The sequence below is a fragment of the Engystomops pustulosus genome, chromosome 11 (genome assembly GCF_040894005.1).
Source record: "Engystomops pustulosus chromosome 11, aEngPut4.maternal, whole genome shotgun sequence".
NCBI lineage: Eukaryota > Metazoa > Chordata > Amphibia > Anura > Leptodactylidae > Engystomops > Engystomops pustulosus.
This window is the reverse complement of record NC_092421.1, coordinates 3,075,191-3,090,699: the sequence shown is the minus strand read 5'-3', so window position 1 is coordinate 3,090,699 and position 15,509 is coordinate 3,075,191. Positions and strand designations below refer to the sequence as shown.

Below are 15,509 nucleotides of genomic sequence, written 5' to 3'. Positions count from 1 at the left end.
TTGTAGATGCTGTTTCTTTGTAGCATCATGTTCCATCACCATAGAAACTGTGTCTATTGAAGAATATAAATTGTTCATTTTTCTTTTTTCTTTTAATTTTTAGTAAAGTCAGTACAGTATTGACTTGGTGGAGATCCTTCAGGGATCAATTTCGCTGTGAATTTGTTTCCAAAAATAGTGGCTCCGGGGGAACCAAAAACGCCTGTATGACGAAGATGTCATGGAGCCTGCCAAGTTTGGAAACACACTTTTACAAATTTGGGACAAGCCAATAACACCTGCTCCTCCATGCCTGCGAGCTATGGAACAACCACAGAAATGGCACCAAACAAATACAAAAAACTGTTCTCAACCAATCATGTATCATTACCTGGGGCGTTTATATCCATGACAGAGGAAGTCCAAGAAAATTGCCCTTTTTTTTGAGGATGATGTGAAAAAAAAACAGAAACAGAGACAAAATTGAAGGAAAAAATGGAAATGGAGACAAAAAGGAGACAAAACTGATCTGTGGACAATGCACACATGGCACCAACGCCAATGTGACCCCCCCTAACTCTCTCACAAAACAAAGGGAAATATAGTAAATAATCGTTGTCATATGAGGGGATCCATAAAACTAATATTTTGTGCATGTCACAGGTGCTCCATGGATCGTGGGCACACCCAAGCACCTCTCCATAGTGCTGCTCCGGGCTCCTCTCCTAACTTACCTCTCCACGCTCCTGTCCAGCCTGGGCCCCCTGCGCGTCCTCCCTCCCAAGGGCACACACCGGCACTTGGAGTTTTAAAGGGCCAGCGCACAGGTGATTGGCACTGGTCGCTTCCGGGTCTGCTATATAATCTTTAAGCCTTCCTCGTGAAGTGAAAGCCCCTCTCTGTTCCAGTGTTCCTGCGTTCCCTGCATTCCAGTTCCTGCTTCTGTGTTCTGTGGTCCTGTTCCTGAGTTCCTGTGCCTTGTTCCTGTGTTCTCGTGTTCCTGCGGTGAGTTCCAGTGTTCCTTCCTGCGCTGTTCTCCCGCTGTCACCCTGGGCTTGGATTGTGTCCTGCATTTCCTCCTCGGCTGTCACCGCGGGCTAGTGGAACGACCTGGTGGCCCTCCGTCTCAGCAATACCATCCTGCTTTGCTTCGTGCTCTGGTGAAGACCAGGTGCCACTCAGACTTCGGTCCCAGGCGTCGGCTATTACCATCTCCCGCGGTGGTCCAGAGGGTCAACATACCCAGAACCCTGACAGTGCAAAACCCAATTTTCACTCCCTGGAAAAATGGGAAGTGTAAATATATATATATACAATGGGGCTCATTTACTAAGGGTCCGAACGCCGCACTTTTGTCGAGGGGCGAACAAACCGCGGAATTTAAAAAAGTATTTGTGTCAAAAGATCAAGCACTTACATGCACCAGGAAGAAGCAGGTGAACTCCGGCGGATCTCAACGCATAAGCGACACATGCAGGGACTCGGGCACACGATTTTAGTGAATCGCGACGGACCCGAATCCTCGTAGGACAACGCACTGCGGGATCGCGACAGGACCAGGTAAGTAAATGTGCCCCAATATGTCAAATAGTGCAGATATACAATACAACAAAAATAGAAATAGAAGGCTGAATACTCGCCATTCATGTACAGTAACACGTGGACTGATGAGCTCAACCAAAGTGAAATATGCGCCCCCCCCCCCCATCCTGCTTATATAGTTGGGCCCCAAGAGCAAGAAATTCTAAGCATGAGCATGTTCCTATGTTCGAAAAGGGCGTGTAAAAAGCGATTATTGAGATTTTCCCCTTAGTAAAGGCGTTCTTAGAAACATTTAAAGGGGTTGTTAACAGTTCGGCTACTTCCTTTTAAGACGAGTGTCCCACCTCCCCCCGGCACGTGCTGGATTGCAGCTCAGTTGTATAGAAATGAATGGCGCTTATTTGTAACACCAGTATAGACCGGTATAGAGTTTTTTTGGAAGAAAGCAGCCATGTTTCAAAAACCCTGAACGACCCCCTTAATGTATGTGCTACATTTTATACAATATGCTACTGTAGTTTTTTTTTTTTACCGCTTCCCATATTGTACTGATAAGATGCAGACGACCCAAATAAAATGTTTGTCTTTCCATGAAATATAAATGAAAGGAAAGAAGTGTAAACATTTGAAAGGTTCTGGAAGTCGTGTGTCCTCCTGCCACTGACTCTCATAGAGCCCTGGTGCCCTATAATGAGCAGGAGTACACGTAACCCTTTGAGGGGCTCTGTACATTGTTGTAAACATTCATACTCTATATAAACTTATTTTCCAATAAAAACTCTTTTTTTCTGGCAGACTTCAGGGGTAGTGGACCCACCGGACCACCGCGGACGATGACGCAAGCCGACACCTGGGACTGGAGTCTAAGTGGTATATTACCAGAGCTTGTCGCATAGCGGGTTGGACTTGTTGCTGCGTGGTACCATCAGGTCTTTCCACAGATGTGACCTTGTCTTCGGTGGCAGCCAAGGCGAGGTAGAGTGACGTTGAGCAGAATCGTAGTCGGGGACAGGCAGGAGGTCAGGGCGGGCAGCACAGGATCAGAGTCGGGGACGTAGTAATAGGTCAGGGCAGGCGGCAGAGGAGCGAAGTCAGGAATGGAACCAGGGTCACAACGGGAAATCACAATAACAGCACAAGGCATGAGACAAAGCTTTCTCTAAGGCACAAAGATACAGCAGGGTGTGATGGGAAAGGCAGGTTAATCTAGAATGCTGGGAAATGGGCAGCGCCAACTAACAGTGTGCTGAACCTTTACATTTTCTGAAGCCGGCGCTTGCGCATGCCATAGCAGACCGGGATCAGGAGTAGGGGCCGGTAAGAAACCCGAGCGCTGCCCTAGCGTGTTTAGAGGGGCACAGGTGAGATATCGGGTCGCTGGAGCCCCCCTGACATTATCTTTTAAATAAAATGCCACTTGCGTCTTTCGTGGTAATAAACGGATGGGAATTTATTTTATTAGAATGTCGGATTTATTGGCTTTTCATTTCGGTATTTTTATTGTACTGAGATAATATCGGATTGTAATATATAAAGATATTGCAGATAAGAGTTACATAATAACTAAGAGTAAGCGGTCACATGACATGTGAGTATATAAATACACTTCTGATAATTATAATTATTCTCTATTGCCACCGCATCAAGTCGCCAATCGTGTGTCTCAGAGTCGGTAAGTGAAATTATTAAACCCTTGTGCACATAACATTGTATTTTCTAAATGTTATTTTGGATTCTTTTTTTCAGATACTCAGCAAAAATGCGCCATTTGTACGTTTTGCTCTCCCTAATAGCAGTCGCGACAGTCTTTGCTGATGATAAAGAAAAGGAAAAACGGAACAATAAAGTAATTGAAAAGCCAGACGGTTCTGATGACAATGATAACGACGAGCAGCCGCAATGTTCATGGAAGAACTCTCCGTGCGGAAATGGCCTCCTTGTACACGGTCTTCCTGGGAAAAATGGAAAACCGGGAAAAGATGGACAGTCCGGACCCAAAGGAGACAAAGGGGATGAAGGTACAGATATACACAAAACATATCAGTCTATGATATCTGTCTTATGCGGCGATGTCTTGTTTGTCCCAACGTCTCACCGGGAATCAGATGCCAAAGGGATACAAAAAAAACCTGATGCCACAGAACACTGAATTGGAACAACAAATGGCACTTGGTAACATGGGGCTCAGTTACTAATTATGTTTCAGATTTTAGAAGCTTCATGTTATATCTTTATTTTCAACAATACCTGCAGCACTTTGACTCCTCAACATGTCACAGGCATTTTGTGTTCCGCATCATGTAAAGCTTCCTGCGGTTTAATGGCAGCTTCACTAATGCAACTTAAAGTGACGTGTGAACGCGGCCGAACACAATTGTATATTCCAGCTTTCTATGTACATATTAGGGAAGACTTATGAGTTTCGGACAGAATTGTGTTATTTTTTGTTAAGGGTTTAAGAGAGTTTTTAGGTATTTTTATGATCGGGTCTCAGAAAGAGGTCTTGCTCCACAGGAAACGTCACGAACCCCACGGCTGCCATGAGTGAACCCCTATGAGGAGGTGTCAGAGTCCTGTCCTAATCGGCTGCCGGTCACATACAACTGACAGTTTATAATACATCTATATCTATAATATAGAAATGATCTAAGGATTTCAACGTGACATCCCGTGCACCAAAAATTATTAAAACGGTATTTAGTTAACTAAAGTTTGTTGTTAAAAAATCATTAAAAAATGGCAAAAATATATAAATAAATGTCCGTATACTGGACCTTGACACCCCTGTAACAACGCCTTAAATTTAAATAAAATGTCACCTAAGTCCTAACCCTTCGGTTTTTTTACCTTCCAAATCAGTTTTTTTCTAAATTAGCTAAAGATTACCCATAAGTCTCATGCCCCCATGAACAATATACATACGATCTCCATCTCATCGCACAAAAATTAAGCCGTACATCTAATGAGCACTAAAGATGTTATGAACCTTATAAAATATCATCCCAAAGTCACACAAAACAAGCGACTTCATCATCAAAAAGTTCTGCAAAATCTCTCCGTGATCATAACGACATAAAACAAAGGTAAACACTCAGCGATTGGTGCAACATTCGATGGCCAGAATGTTTCCCTCACACCCATAAGGTTTCCTGTATCTCATCCATGGAGCCATTCAGGACCAGAACTGGTCCCTCGTGCAGTCATGACTACAGAAAAGTGAAATAATTACTAAGGGAAATGAGATGACTGGTTGTGAAGGGGTTAATCAGGTAGATCACTGATAGATCTCAGGGTAGACCTGGGTCAGTCTAAGGCACAAATTCTTTAGGTTTTAGATTTTATCTTTAATATTTGCTTCATGGCTTTTTTTACTTTGACTTTGGTTTTCACATTTACAATGAATAAATCTTCCCTTTGTATTGTAACTAGGACAAGCTGGTCCTATAGGACCTCAGGGAGTCGCTGGACCTCCAGGACTGCAGGGGCTCAAAGGAGACAAGGGAGAGCGCGGCGAAAGTGCACGGCCAGGTACTGAGATGTGTGTAACACCGACTCCATGCATATAATATATTCACAATGTAACTTTATATTTTATTACATCCCCCGGAAATGAATTGTACAGCCAGTCCCCGGGTTACATACAAGATGGGGTTTGTTCTTAAGTTGAATTTGTATGTAAGTTGAATCTGTATATTTTATAATTGTAGCTGTAGGCAAAAAAAAAATTTTGTCCCAGTGACAATTGGATTTTCAAAATTTTTTCTGTAATGGGACCAAGGATTATCACTAAAGCTTCATTACAGACACCTTACAGCTGATCATTGCAGCCGGGGACTATAGTAACATCCAGAGAGGTCACGTAAGTGTAAGTCGGGTGTCCTTAAGTAGGGGACCACCTGTATATCACATATCAAAAAGTATTTTTGTGCCCCTACTAGAGCGCTCTCCCCCACCATCGGTACCTACCGCCATTCTCTTTACCCCACGCCACACTGCTTATATACGCAAACCTTCTTTTCCTTTACCTCCTTACAAACTGAGTCTGATGAAGGTCAATTGTCTGACCGAAACGTCACAACTTTGGTTGTTTGTATGTAATAAAAAAACCTTAATTTGCAACACAACAGTGTGACTGGAGTTTACAAAATTATATGCAACTCATCTGACGAGCTTCCAATCACACTGAGTGAGTCCAATGAGATGCAGTGGTTACTTGCACTGCCCCGCCTCCTTGTTCCTGATTGACAGATCTCAGTGCTATGATATGCTGCTGTATGGAACAAGAGCTCTGTCATTGGTTTTTATAAGTCATGTGACCAGGGTGATGTAATCTAAGGTCCTGTTAAATCTACAATGTCTTCCCCATGTATGTATCTGATCACATGAAATAACAGCATGCCTGGATCTCTACTCTGTAAAGCTGTAGGAGTAGACGGGGTGGTCAGCCAAGCAGGACACTCCATCTCTAACATCAGGTAATACAAGTTAAAGTTGATTTATGAGGATGTAAAGGGAACAGTTTTTAACTAAAAGAAGGGTGCTCTGTAGGAACCAGTCACCAGGTGTGTTTGTGCAAATGTGGAGACAAATTCCCTTCAATGACTGAGCATTCATAGTGCATTAAGGGCTTTTTTTTCATGCTTCCTTAAAAATTTTGGCAGTGTTTTTCTATGACACACAGCACTGTTACAGGATTTTATATTTTTCATTTTTAGTTTTTTGGGGGTTACATTCCTATAACTATCTGTAGCCCCCGGCCATGGAGAGTAAATAACTGCTCTCAGCTATAACAAAATAGAATGGGTTAACAAAAAAACAATTTTTTTATTTTTAGTCTGACCTGGAGGAAATCTCTGCTATAGTGAATATGACCGGCGTAGAAGGCATTGGTAACCTCCCTCAATGGCTCCTGTGGGTTAGCAGTTAGGTTGCTAAGTATATTTTCTGGCAAATACCTGGAAAGGGTGGGATGAAAATTTCCCCTCAAAACATAATGGGGGTCATTTACTAAGGGCCTGATTCGCGTTTTCCCGACGTGTTACCCGAATATTTCCGATTTGCGACGATTTTCCCTGTATTGCCCCGGGATTTTGGCGCACGCGATCGGATTGTGGTGCATCGGCTCCGGCATGCACGCGACGGAAATCGGGGGGCGTGGCCGAACGAAAACCCAACGGATTCGGGAAAACCGCCGCATTTAAAACAATAAAAGTGTCGCTTGGGACACGCTTACCTTCACTTGGTCCGGCCTGGTGAACTTGAGTGCGTTCAGATGCTTTTCAGCGCAGCAGCGCCACCTGGTGGACAGCGGAGGAACTACCTTGATGAATCCCGGCCGGACCCCAATCCACCGCAGAGAACGCACCGCTGGATCGCGAACGGACCGGGTAAGTACATCTGCCCCAATCTGTGACTTTACCTGAGTCACCGCAGTCATCTGTGCAAAATGTTGTGATGCACATTACCAATCATACGCATTATAGATCTACTGAGAGATGATTGCAGCACGGAATGTGACTGGAGTATCAGAGCTAATGGCGTATATCCATCTCTATTTATCTATATCTATCCCACTATATCTATCTATATCTCTCTATCCATTGAGACAAGGCAGAAGCGGTGCAGGCAAGGGACATCCTAGGGTCTCTGACTATCTCTGCCCTGCACCAGCTGACATCTTTTGTCAGTGGGAGGTTAAAGGGTTATTCCCGTCTGGGCAGTCACATTCAGTTTGATAAATCTGCCATATATAAACATTTCTTCAATTAGATGTTATTAAAAAAATGTTCCTGTGTGAAGATGATTTCTCATGTTTAGTGATATGGTCCCTTGGAAATAAGGCTGTGTTCTTGGATACGACCAGCTCTGCTGGAGGGATTGCACAAAGAAACAAAAGGTTTTGGTATATGAAATGTCCGGGAGTTACTGCAGGTCCCGCAGCCGTCCTGTGGTAATGATCGCTGGATACAGGAGGTCAGGAAGGACTCAATAGCGCATGTCATGCCAAAATGTGAAGTGGTCGTATCCAAGGAAGCCATCTCTTTTCTAAGGGACCATATGACTACATTTTTAGGAAATTATCTTCACACAGGAAAAAATTTTTAATAACATCTAATTGAAGAAATGTTTACATATGGAAAATGAATTAAATTGAATGTAAATCTCCAGATGGGAAAACCCCTTTAAGCTGAAGCCTAAATGACTACAGTAACATAATGTATGAATGTACAGTATCTTTATACAGCAACATTATACATTTCTGAGAAGAAAAGTCACCGCTAATTAGCAATAATCAAAACTTTTTTTGTCTAGAACTTGAAGAATTACAAGTTGTCGTTGCGAGTCTTGCTAAAGAAATCATAGATATAAATTTTACTGTGGAAGTGATGATAAAAGGTAAGATTCATCTAAAAGAATAACAATCAGAGTGCGGCTTTAATTTACGCTGTGATTAGTAACTTCCCGTAATGATCAAGTCATAAACTAATTCCACATTACTGGTTAAGAACATTTGGCTTTGACCAAAAACTGCAAAAAAAACCTCCCCGCAAGTTTCTGTAAACAAATCTGATACAATGTTATGTGACTGATATATAACATAAGAGTAACTTTAGGTTTAACTGTTACATCTACACAAGTCTTTGTAATTAAAGGACACCTACCATCAGTCCCACTAACCAGTCCCTGAGGACTTTTTATTAACATGCCTCTATGCACCGCAATATATAACTCAGCAATATTGTAACGCCCGTGCCAAAACCTCGCACTAACCGCAGTTTGCGGAATAGGTGGCGTTTATTTGTGTGTGAACTGTGGCTTAGTGTTTGTGTTTGGATTATCTGAGCCGCACCCTGATCCTTGTATTTCAGCCCGGCCCAGCGAGGGTTACTATCCTGATAGACAGATCCCCCAGTGCTGCTGGAGGCGTGTCCAGGAACTGCCTTATATACCTGCCTATTCCCATCATACCTTGCTGGTTATTCAGTCTCCTGTGTATCTAGTGTTCCTGCTATTCTGTGTAGTGACTTCTGCTTTGCTACTGACCATTCTATTTGCTATACGATTCTGCACATTTGCCGCCATCTTGGTTTTGACACGGTTTATTTGACGCTGCTTGTCTGTTTTATCTGTGGTTTGTCCTCAGTGTTGTTGTCTCTCCCTGTGTGACCTGTCTTAGACCTGTGTTAGTATTCTGTGCACCAGTGTGAACACTGCTCTATACCTGTATTCCCGTTACCTGTCCGCTCCACCATCCAGCAGCTGCCAAACGGAGTAAGTTTCCCTGTCATCTTGTAGGGTCACTCAGGGACTGTCAGTTAGGTTCCTGATAGTGGGTTCCCCCTTACCAGGGCGGTTTATCTGCTTTAGGCAGGGCCTTAGCCCGCAGATGGGTTGCAAAAATAACACTTGAACTATAACTACATTATAATAACTACACACCGTAAGATACTTAGGGAACCTGTCACCAGGAATGTCATTTCTAACTACTGACAGGTTCCAGTGACCTATGCTACGCATTTTTTCAAAATTCCTCAGTCAACATTCATAATATTACCACTACTTTTTAAAATATTATTTCACCCTACCCGTTTTTTTTGCAGAAGAATTTTTATACAAAAGGTTTTTTCAGATATTTTATTATTAACTCTTCTTTCATGGGGTGAAGAAACATATCATCGTCTGATCATATTGCAGTTTATGGATTTTTTTGCACTTAATCTTTCTGCAGAGGGAGCCTTGAGCTGGAACATTAATGGGTGATATTTTTGACAGCCCAAAAATATTTGCTGAGTGAAAATGTCACCTCCAGGGGCTAGAACAGTGGTGGCGAACCTATGGCACGGGTGCCAGATGTGTCACTCAGAGCCCTTTCTGTGGGCGCCCAGGACTTCCCCCCAACACAGAGTTTGCCAGCCAGGACTCAAGGCTTTCCCTGTGATCCAGGACGGGCCACGCTCAGCTTTATTTTAAAGCCACATCCTTGGCTGCCAGGACTACAGGAGGAACGAGAAAGTGTGGATAGAGATGGATTGTCATTGGAGCTCCTGCTCTGGGAACCCTGATTCCTCCTCTTCAGGGGACCCTGGAGGGAAGCTACGATCCAAATTTCTCCATCTTTCTATTGTATTGGTGAACTCAGGACGCCAATACGATTACAACCTGTGACACAGCAGGGAGCAATAAGTTACTGCTCAATTTGTCATGTTGGCACTTTGCGACATATAAATGGGTTTTGGTTGTAGCTTGGGCACTCTGTCTCCAAAAAGTTCACCAACACTGGACTAGAATAATCCCCTAAATATTGTAAACCCTTGTTGACTACCTGGGCACAGAGGCGAATGCCACATCTTTTCTTAGTTACTTGAATTGGACGTATTGCAATACCATAAATCCACAAATTTTCCTGGTCGGGTACCAGACACTTCATAAGTGTCCATCCATGGTATAGATCCCAATATCCTCAGCTCCTAAGTCACTTAGCGGATTGATACTAATGGGCTCATTGTTTCTTTATGTCTTGTGTCCTGTCATTTCAGTCTTCATTATTGCATTAGGAGCCACAGCTGGAAAGAAATTGTATGTTCCCAACATGACACCAGAAAACTTCCAAGATGCAAATGTTACCTGCAATAAATATGGCGGGCAGATTGCGACGCCACGGAACGCTGAGGAGAATGCTGCGATAGCGTCCATTGCTTCACGGAACAAGATTTCTGTATTTTTAGGAACATATGACCTACGATTATACAGTAACTGGGAGGATGGCGCCCCCAACAGCAAGAGAGCGGATGAGAACTGCGTCCAAATGTCATACAAAGGCAAATGGAAGTCTAGGAATTGTGAGGCCAAGATCCCCAATATCTGCGAATTACAATTCAAGTAAATGGTTATAATTTCCTACTCAAAATGTAACCAATATATAACAATGACTGGAATAAAACTAAAATCATCTTTATATCTCTGTCTACAATGTAGAGGTTTTGGTATAAGCCATTGGAAACTGATCATATATTTCTGCCGGATTCTGTAAAACTCTACAAAATATAAAAAAGCTAATAAATATCTGCTCTATTATTAAGCAACAACTTCAGGGTTTAAAAGGTTTGATTGAAAATGACATATAGTCAAAAGACTGCGGTGGATATCTTGTGTGCCGGTGTATGATAGCCCTGCCGCTGGAGTGTGATACATCAAGAGGCTGCAGCCTTCATGCATGTGGCAGGGTGCTGCGCAGCCTTTATACTATGCCAGGCCCTGCCTATTGTGGAAATAAGCGCAGCTGGCGACTTTCACATGTGAAAAATCGCCGTCAGCAGCGAGTGTGCAAGTGCGGGGACAGTAACTCCCCGCCTTGTCCCACTCCCAGCCAGCCACGCCCTCCACTTGGCGTGAAGGTAGCAGGTTGGGGCTAATAATCGCAAGTGCTAGCAATAAGAGGCCCTGATAAATATGCCCGAATGACTTCATAAACTACCATATATACTCGAGTATAAGCCTAGTTTTTCAGCACAAAAAATGTGCTGAAAACCCAAACTCGGCTTATACTCGAGTTAAAAAATTATCAAAACTCACCTCTCCAGCTTCCCCCGCTGCTGGCTATATACTGGGGCAGTGGCTGGCTATATACTGGGGGATATGGGCTGGCAGGCTATATACTGGGGGCAGGTGCGGCTATATACTATGGGGTAGGGTCAGGCAGTCTGTATAAATGGGGAGGCTGTGACCAATGCATTTCCCACCCTCGGCTTATACTCGAGTCAATAGGTTTTACCAGGTTTTTGTGGTAAAATTAGGGGCCCCGGCTTATACTTGGGTCGGCTTATACTCGAGTATATACGGTAACCTCACTTCAAATACATAAGAGGTGCATTACAAGCCTGAAGTGGACATGTCATCATTCATGTAAGGAACAAGCCTTCAAATCCAATTTGGCACAAAATCTCCCCTTTCTGTCGACGGTTGAAAAAAGACACATGTCCATCAAGCTCAACCAGGGAAGGGAAGGGATTGGATGAGGATGGTTCTGGGGGGAATATAATAGATAGAAAACATATAATAAATTGGACACATTGAAATTCATTACAAATAAAGACAGATACAAATGTAGCATTTCTATTATGATATTGCCATCCGGGGGTGAGTCTCAATATATACTATATTCATTTATTGGGAGATGAACTTCCCAATTTTTGGCACTAGATGGAGTGGAAGTACCTCTTATTCATCTGTGCATTTGAATGGGAGGTGGATTATCTTGATCCGGCCACTAGTTGGGGTTGAAGTGCAATTGTCATATAGGTTTCCTTGAAGGATTGAGCTATGGAAGCCGAGACGTGAAGCAAAGCTTAAATAGCTGTACAGCGGCATCCAACAATCTTAGGCTAAATAATCAGCATGTGTGTAGAAAGGTAAGTAACGATGAGGATCTTATGTAGCATCTATGGCCAGAGTCTACACACGTTTGCAGGTTTATTTTTAGTAAACAATAAAATGTTTTAATCTGGTCACTAGATAAGAGTAGAAGTCATTGAAGGTTTCAGTGCTACAGAAGCCAAAAATACAAAACATTTAGTGTTTTTTTTGTAATATTATGAATATGTGCTGCAAGAAGGGGCCAAAAAAGAAACAAATATTCAGTAAAAATCATTAGAAAGTGCGAGATTTCACCCCTGAATTTGATTCTTCTATATTTCTAACTGTAAAGATATTTAATATATAAAAAATGATGTCACAGCGGGTAAAGGCTCCGGGTGTCCAGACCCACTAATTCTCTGTGCATTAAAAGAAGCAATAGGAAAACTGCAAACCCTTTCTCTCACTGTGGTTAAGGTTTTCTAAGTGTTCAAACCAGATTATAACCAAATAACCTTCCTCTTACTGGGGCACATTTACTTATCCGTCCAGAGAAGTTCACAGAAAGTGCATTGTCCGATGATCATGCTCATCTACCGCGATTCACTAAGATCCTGAGCCCGATATCCTGTATGTGTCGCCTCCCCGCTCAGGTCCCCGGAGTTCTCCTTCTTCTTCCTGGTGCATGTAAGTGCATTGTCCGTGTATAATGCGCTGTGCGGGGAGTCACTAAGATCCTGCGCCAGATATCCTGCATGTGTCACTTCCCCGCTCAGGTCCCCGGAGTTCACCTTCTTCTTCCTGGTGCATGTAAGTGCATTGTCCGTGTATAATGCGCTGTGCGGGGAGTCACTAAGATCGTGCACCTGATATCCTGCATGTGTCACTTCCCCGCTCAGGTCCCCGGAGTTCACCTTCTTCTTCCTGGTGCATGTAAGTGCATTGTCTGTGTATAATGCGCTGTGCGGGGAGTCACTAAGATCGTGCGCCCGATATCCTGCATGTGTCGCTTCCCTGCTCAGGTCCCCGGAGTTGACCTTCTTCTTCCTGGTGCATGTAAGTGCATTGTCCGTGTATAATGTGCTGTGCGGGGAGTCACTAAGATCGTGCGCCTGATATCCTGCATGTGTCGCTTCCCTGCTCAGGTCCCCGGAGTTCACCTTCTTCTTCCTGGTGCATGTAAGTGCATTGTCCGTGTATAATGCGCTGTGCGGGGAGTCACTAAGATCCTGCACCCGATATCCTGTATGTGTCGCTTCCCCGCTCAGGTCCCCAGAGTTCACCTTCTTCTTCCTGGTGCATGTAAATGCATTGTCTGTGTATAATGTGCTGTGCGGGGAGTCACTAAGATTGTGCGCCCGATATCCTGCAAGTGTCGCTTCCCCGCTCAGGTCCCCGGAGTTCACCTTCTTCTTCCTGGTGCATGTAAGTGCATTGTCTGTGTATAATGCGCTGTGCGGGGAGTCACTAAGATCGTGCACCCGATATCCTGCATGTGTCGCTTCCCCGCTCAGGTCCCCGGAGTTCACCTTCTTCTTCCTGGTGCATGTAAGTGCATTGTCCGTGTATAATGCGCTGTGCGGGGAGTCACTAAGATCCTGCGCCCGATATCCTGCATGTGTCGCTTCCCCACTCAGGTCCCCGGAGTTCACCTTCTTCTTCCTGGTGCATGTAAGTGCATTGTCCGTGTATAATGCGCTGTGCGGGGAGTCACTAAGATCGTGCGCCCGATATCCTGCATGTGTCGCTTCCCCGCTCAGGTCCCCGGAGTTCACCTTCTTCTTCCTGGTGCATGTAAGTGCATTGTCCGTGTATAATGCGCTGTGCGGGGAGTCACTAAGATCATGCGCCCGATATCCTGCATGTGTCGCTTCCCCGCTCAGGTCCCTGGAGTTCTCCTTCTTCTTCCTGGTGCATGTAAGTGCATTGTCCGTGTATAATGCGCTGTGCAGGGAGTCACTAAGATTGTGCGTCCGATATCCTGCATGTGTCGCTTCCCCGCTCAGGTCCCCAGAGTTCACCTTCTTCTTCCTTGTGCATGTGAGTGCTTGATCTTGTGACACAAATCCTTTTTTAAATTCCGCGGTTTGTCCAAATCTGTCGGGTTGTCCGATGGCCCGGCCCCTGATTTCTGTTGCATGCAAGCCGTGCCGATGCACCAAAAGCCGATCGCATGCGCCAAAATCCCGGGGCAATTCGGCCCCAAACGGAAATCGTTTTGAAAAATACAAAGTTTGTTATGATATGAAATGCTTTCCCAGAGATATTGTCATTTAACACTTTAGTGACCATGATCATTTGCACTTTGATGACCAAGGCTTATTTTTCAAAACCAGCCTGTGCCAATTTATCCAGTTATAACTTTAGAGGCTTTAACATGTTTTTAAGTTTATTTTTCCATGACATTTTGTACTTTAAGTTAGTGGGAAATTTTGGTTGATATAATTTGAATTTATTTATTAAAAATAGTGGATTTGGTAAACATTTTTAAAACATTGGCTATTTTCAAAACTCAAAATCTTCTGTTTTTGAAACTGATAGTCTTACTACCCAGATTAGTTACTAACTAACATTTCCCACATCTCAGCTTTGTGTTGGCATCATTTTATAAGTGTCCTTTTGCTTTATTATGATGCCAGAAAGATCACAAATCGAACAGCATTCTCTCAAACTTTTCTCAAAGAAAATTTTAGAATAAATTATTTTAGGGACCATTTCATTTTTATAGGGGTTCTATGGAAGTTCTGTTAACAGAAAGCCCCTACATATCACCCAGTTCTATTAACTTCAGAGAAATCACATTCTTAATATGTCTCCTGCCTCCTAATTCAGTCAGTGCAGCATCTTCACCACTACTTTTAGCAAAGTCATAGGGAAACAGCCGAAGGCCAAGTGTAATTCATGGTACTGAGTCTGGACAGTACTTTTATTCTGCCTGGGATTAATCTTTGGGTCTTTTCTATACTTTTGAATTATTTTAACTCGTCTTGCCACATTGTAAGTGAAGTGGAGTGCAAGTGGAGTGCAGGTGGAGTGCAGTGGAGTGCAGTGGAGTACAGGTGGAGTGGAGTGCAGTGGAGTGCAGTGCAGTGGAGTGTAAGTGCAGGGGCAGCACGAGGAGAAGGAGAACATGGATATATACTGGACATGAAGCTTTAGTATACTGGACACGTGTTGAAGATTGTTTCCTGTTGAACTATATTAACATACAAATAAACCAGATTAAAATTCAAATTGCCTCCAGCAAAAATAATAAAATTATTATTCAAACCATCAGCAAACAAAAGATCCTATTTGCCAACCCTAAGACATAAAGGATAAGCTGTCAGCAGGAATGTCATCTTTAGCTGGCGACAGGTCCCAGAAGCCTCTGCTATGCTGGTTATAAAAATAAACACTTTTGCCCGCATTCTGCATGAGGCATCAGACAAATTCTTATTTTTTTCATATTAAAATTTTTATTAAATTTTTAAACAGTAAAAGGATCAGACGGAAGGGAAGGGGAGGGATACACAAGAATCTCGGATACAAAATTGTACTCAACATGGGGGGGGGTTACAAATAAAAATAAAATCAGGCATCAGACAAACTCCACAACCAGCTCCCTCCCCCCCTCCCCTCTTCCTGTCATGTGC

General features: G+C 43.5%; 1 protein-coding gene across 1 annotated transcript; it reads left to right on the top strand.

Moving 5' to 3' along the window:
* Positions 1-3,165: 3,165 nt before the first annotated feature.
* LOC140105907 (mannose-binding protein A-like) lies at positions 3,166-10,568 on the top strand. Its single transcript, XM_072130036.1, has 5 exons — positions 3,166-3,193; positions 3,268-3,539; positions 4,951-5,049; positions 7,834-7,917; positions 10,059-10,568. The coding sequence occupies exons 2-5, from the start codon at positions 3,281-3,283 to the stop codon at positions 10,403-10,405; spliced, it is 789 nt and encodes a 262-aa protein (XP_071986137.1). The 5' UTR covers positions 3,166-3,193; positions 3,268-3,280; the 3' UTR covers positions 10,406-10,568.
* Positions 10,569-15,509: the final 4,941 nt, after the last annotated feature.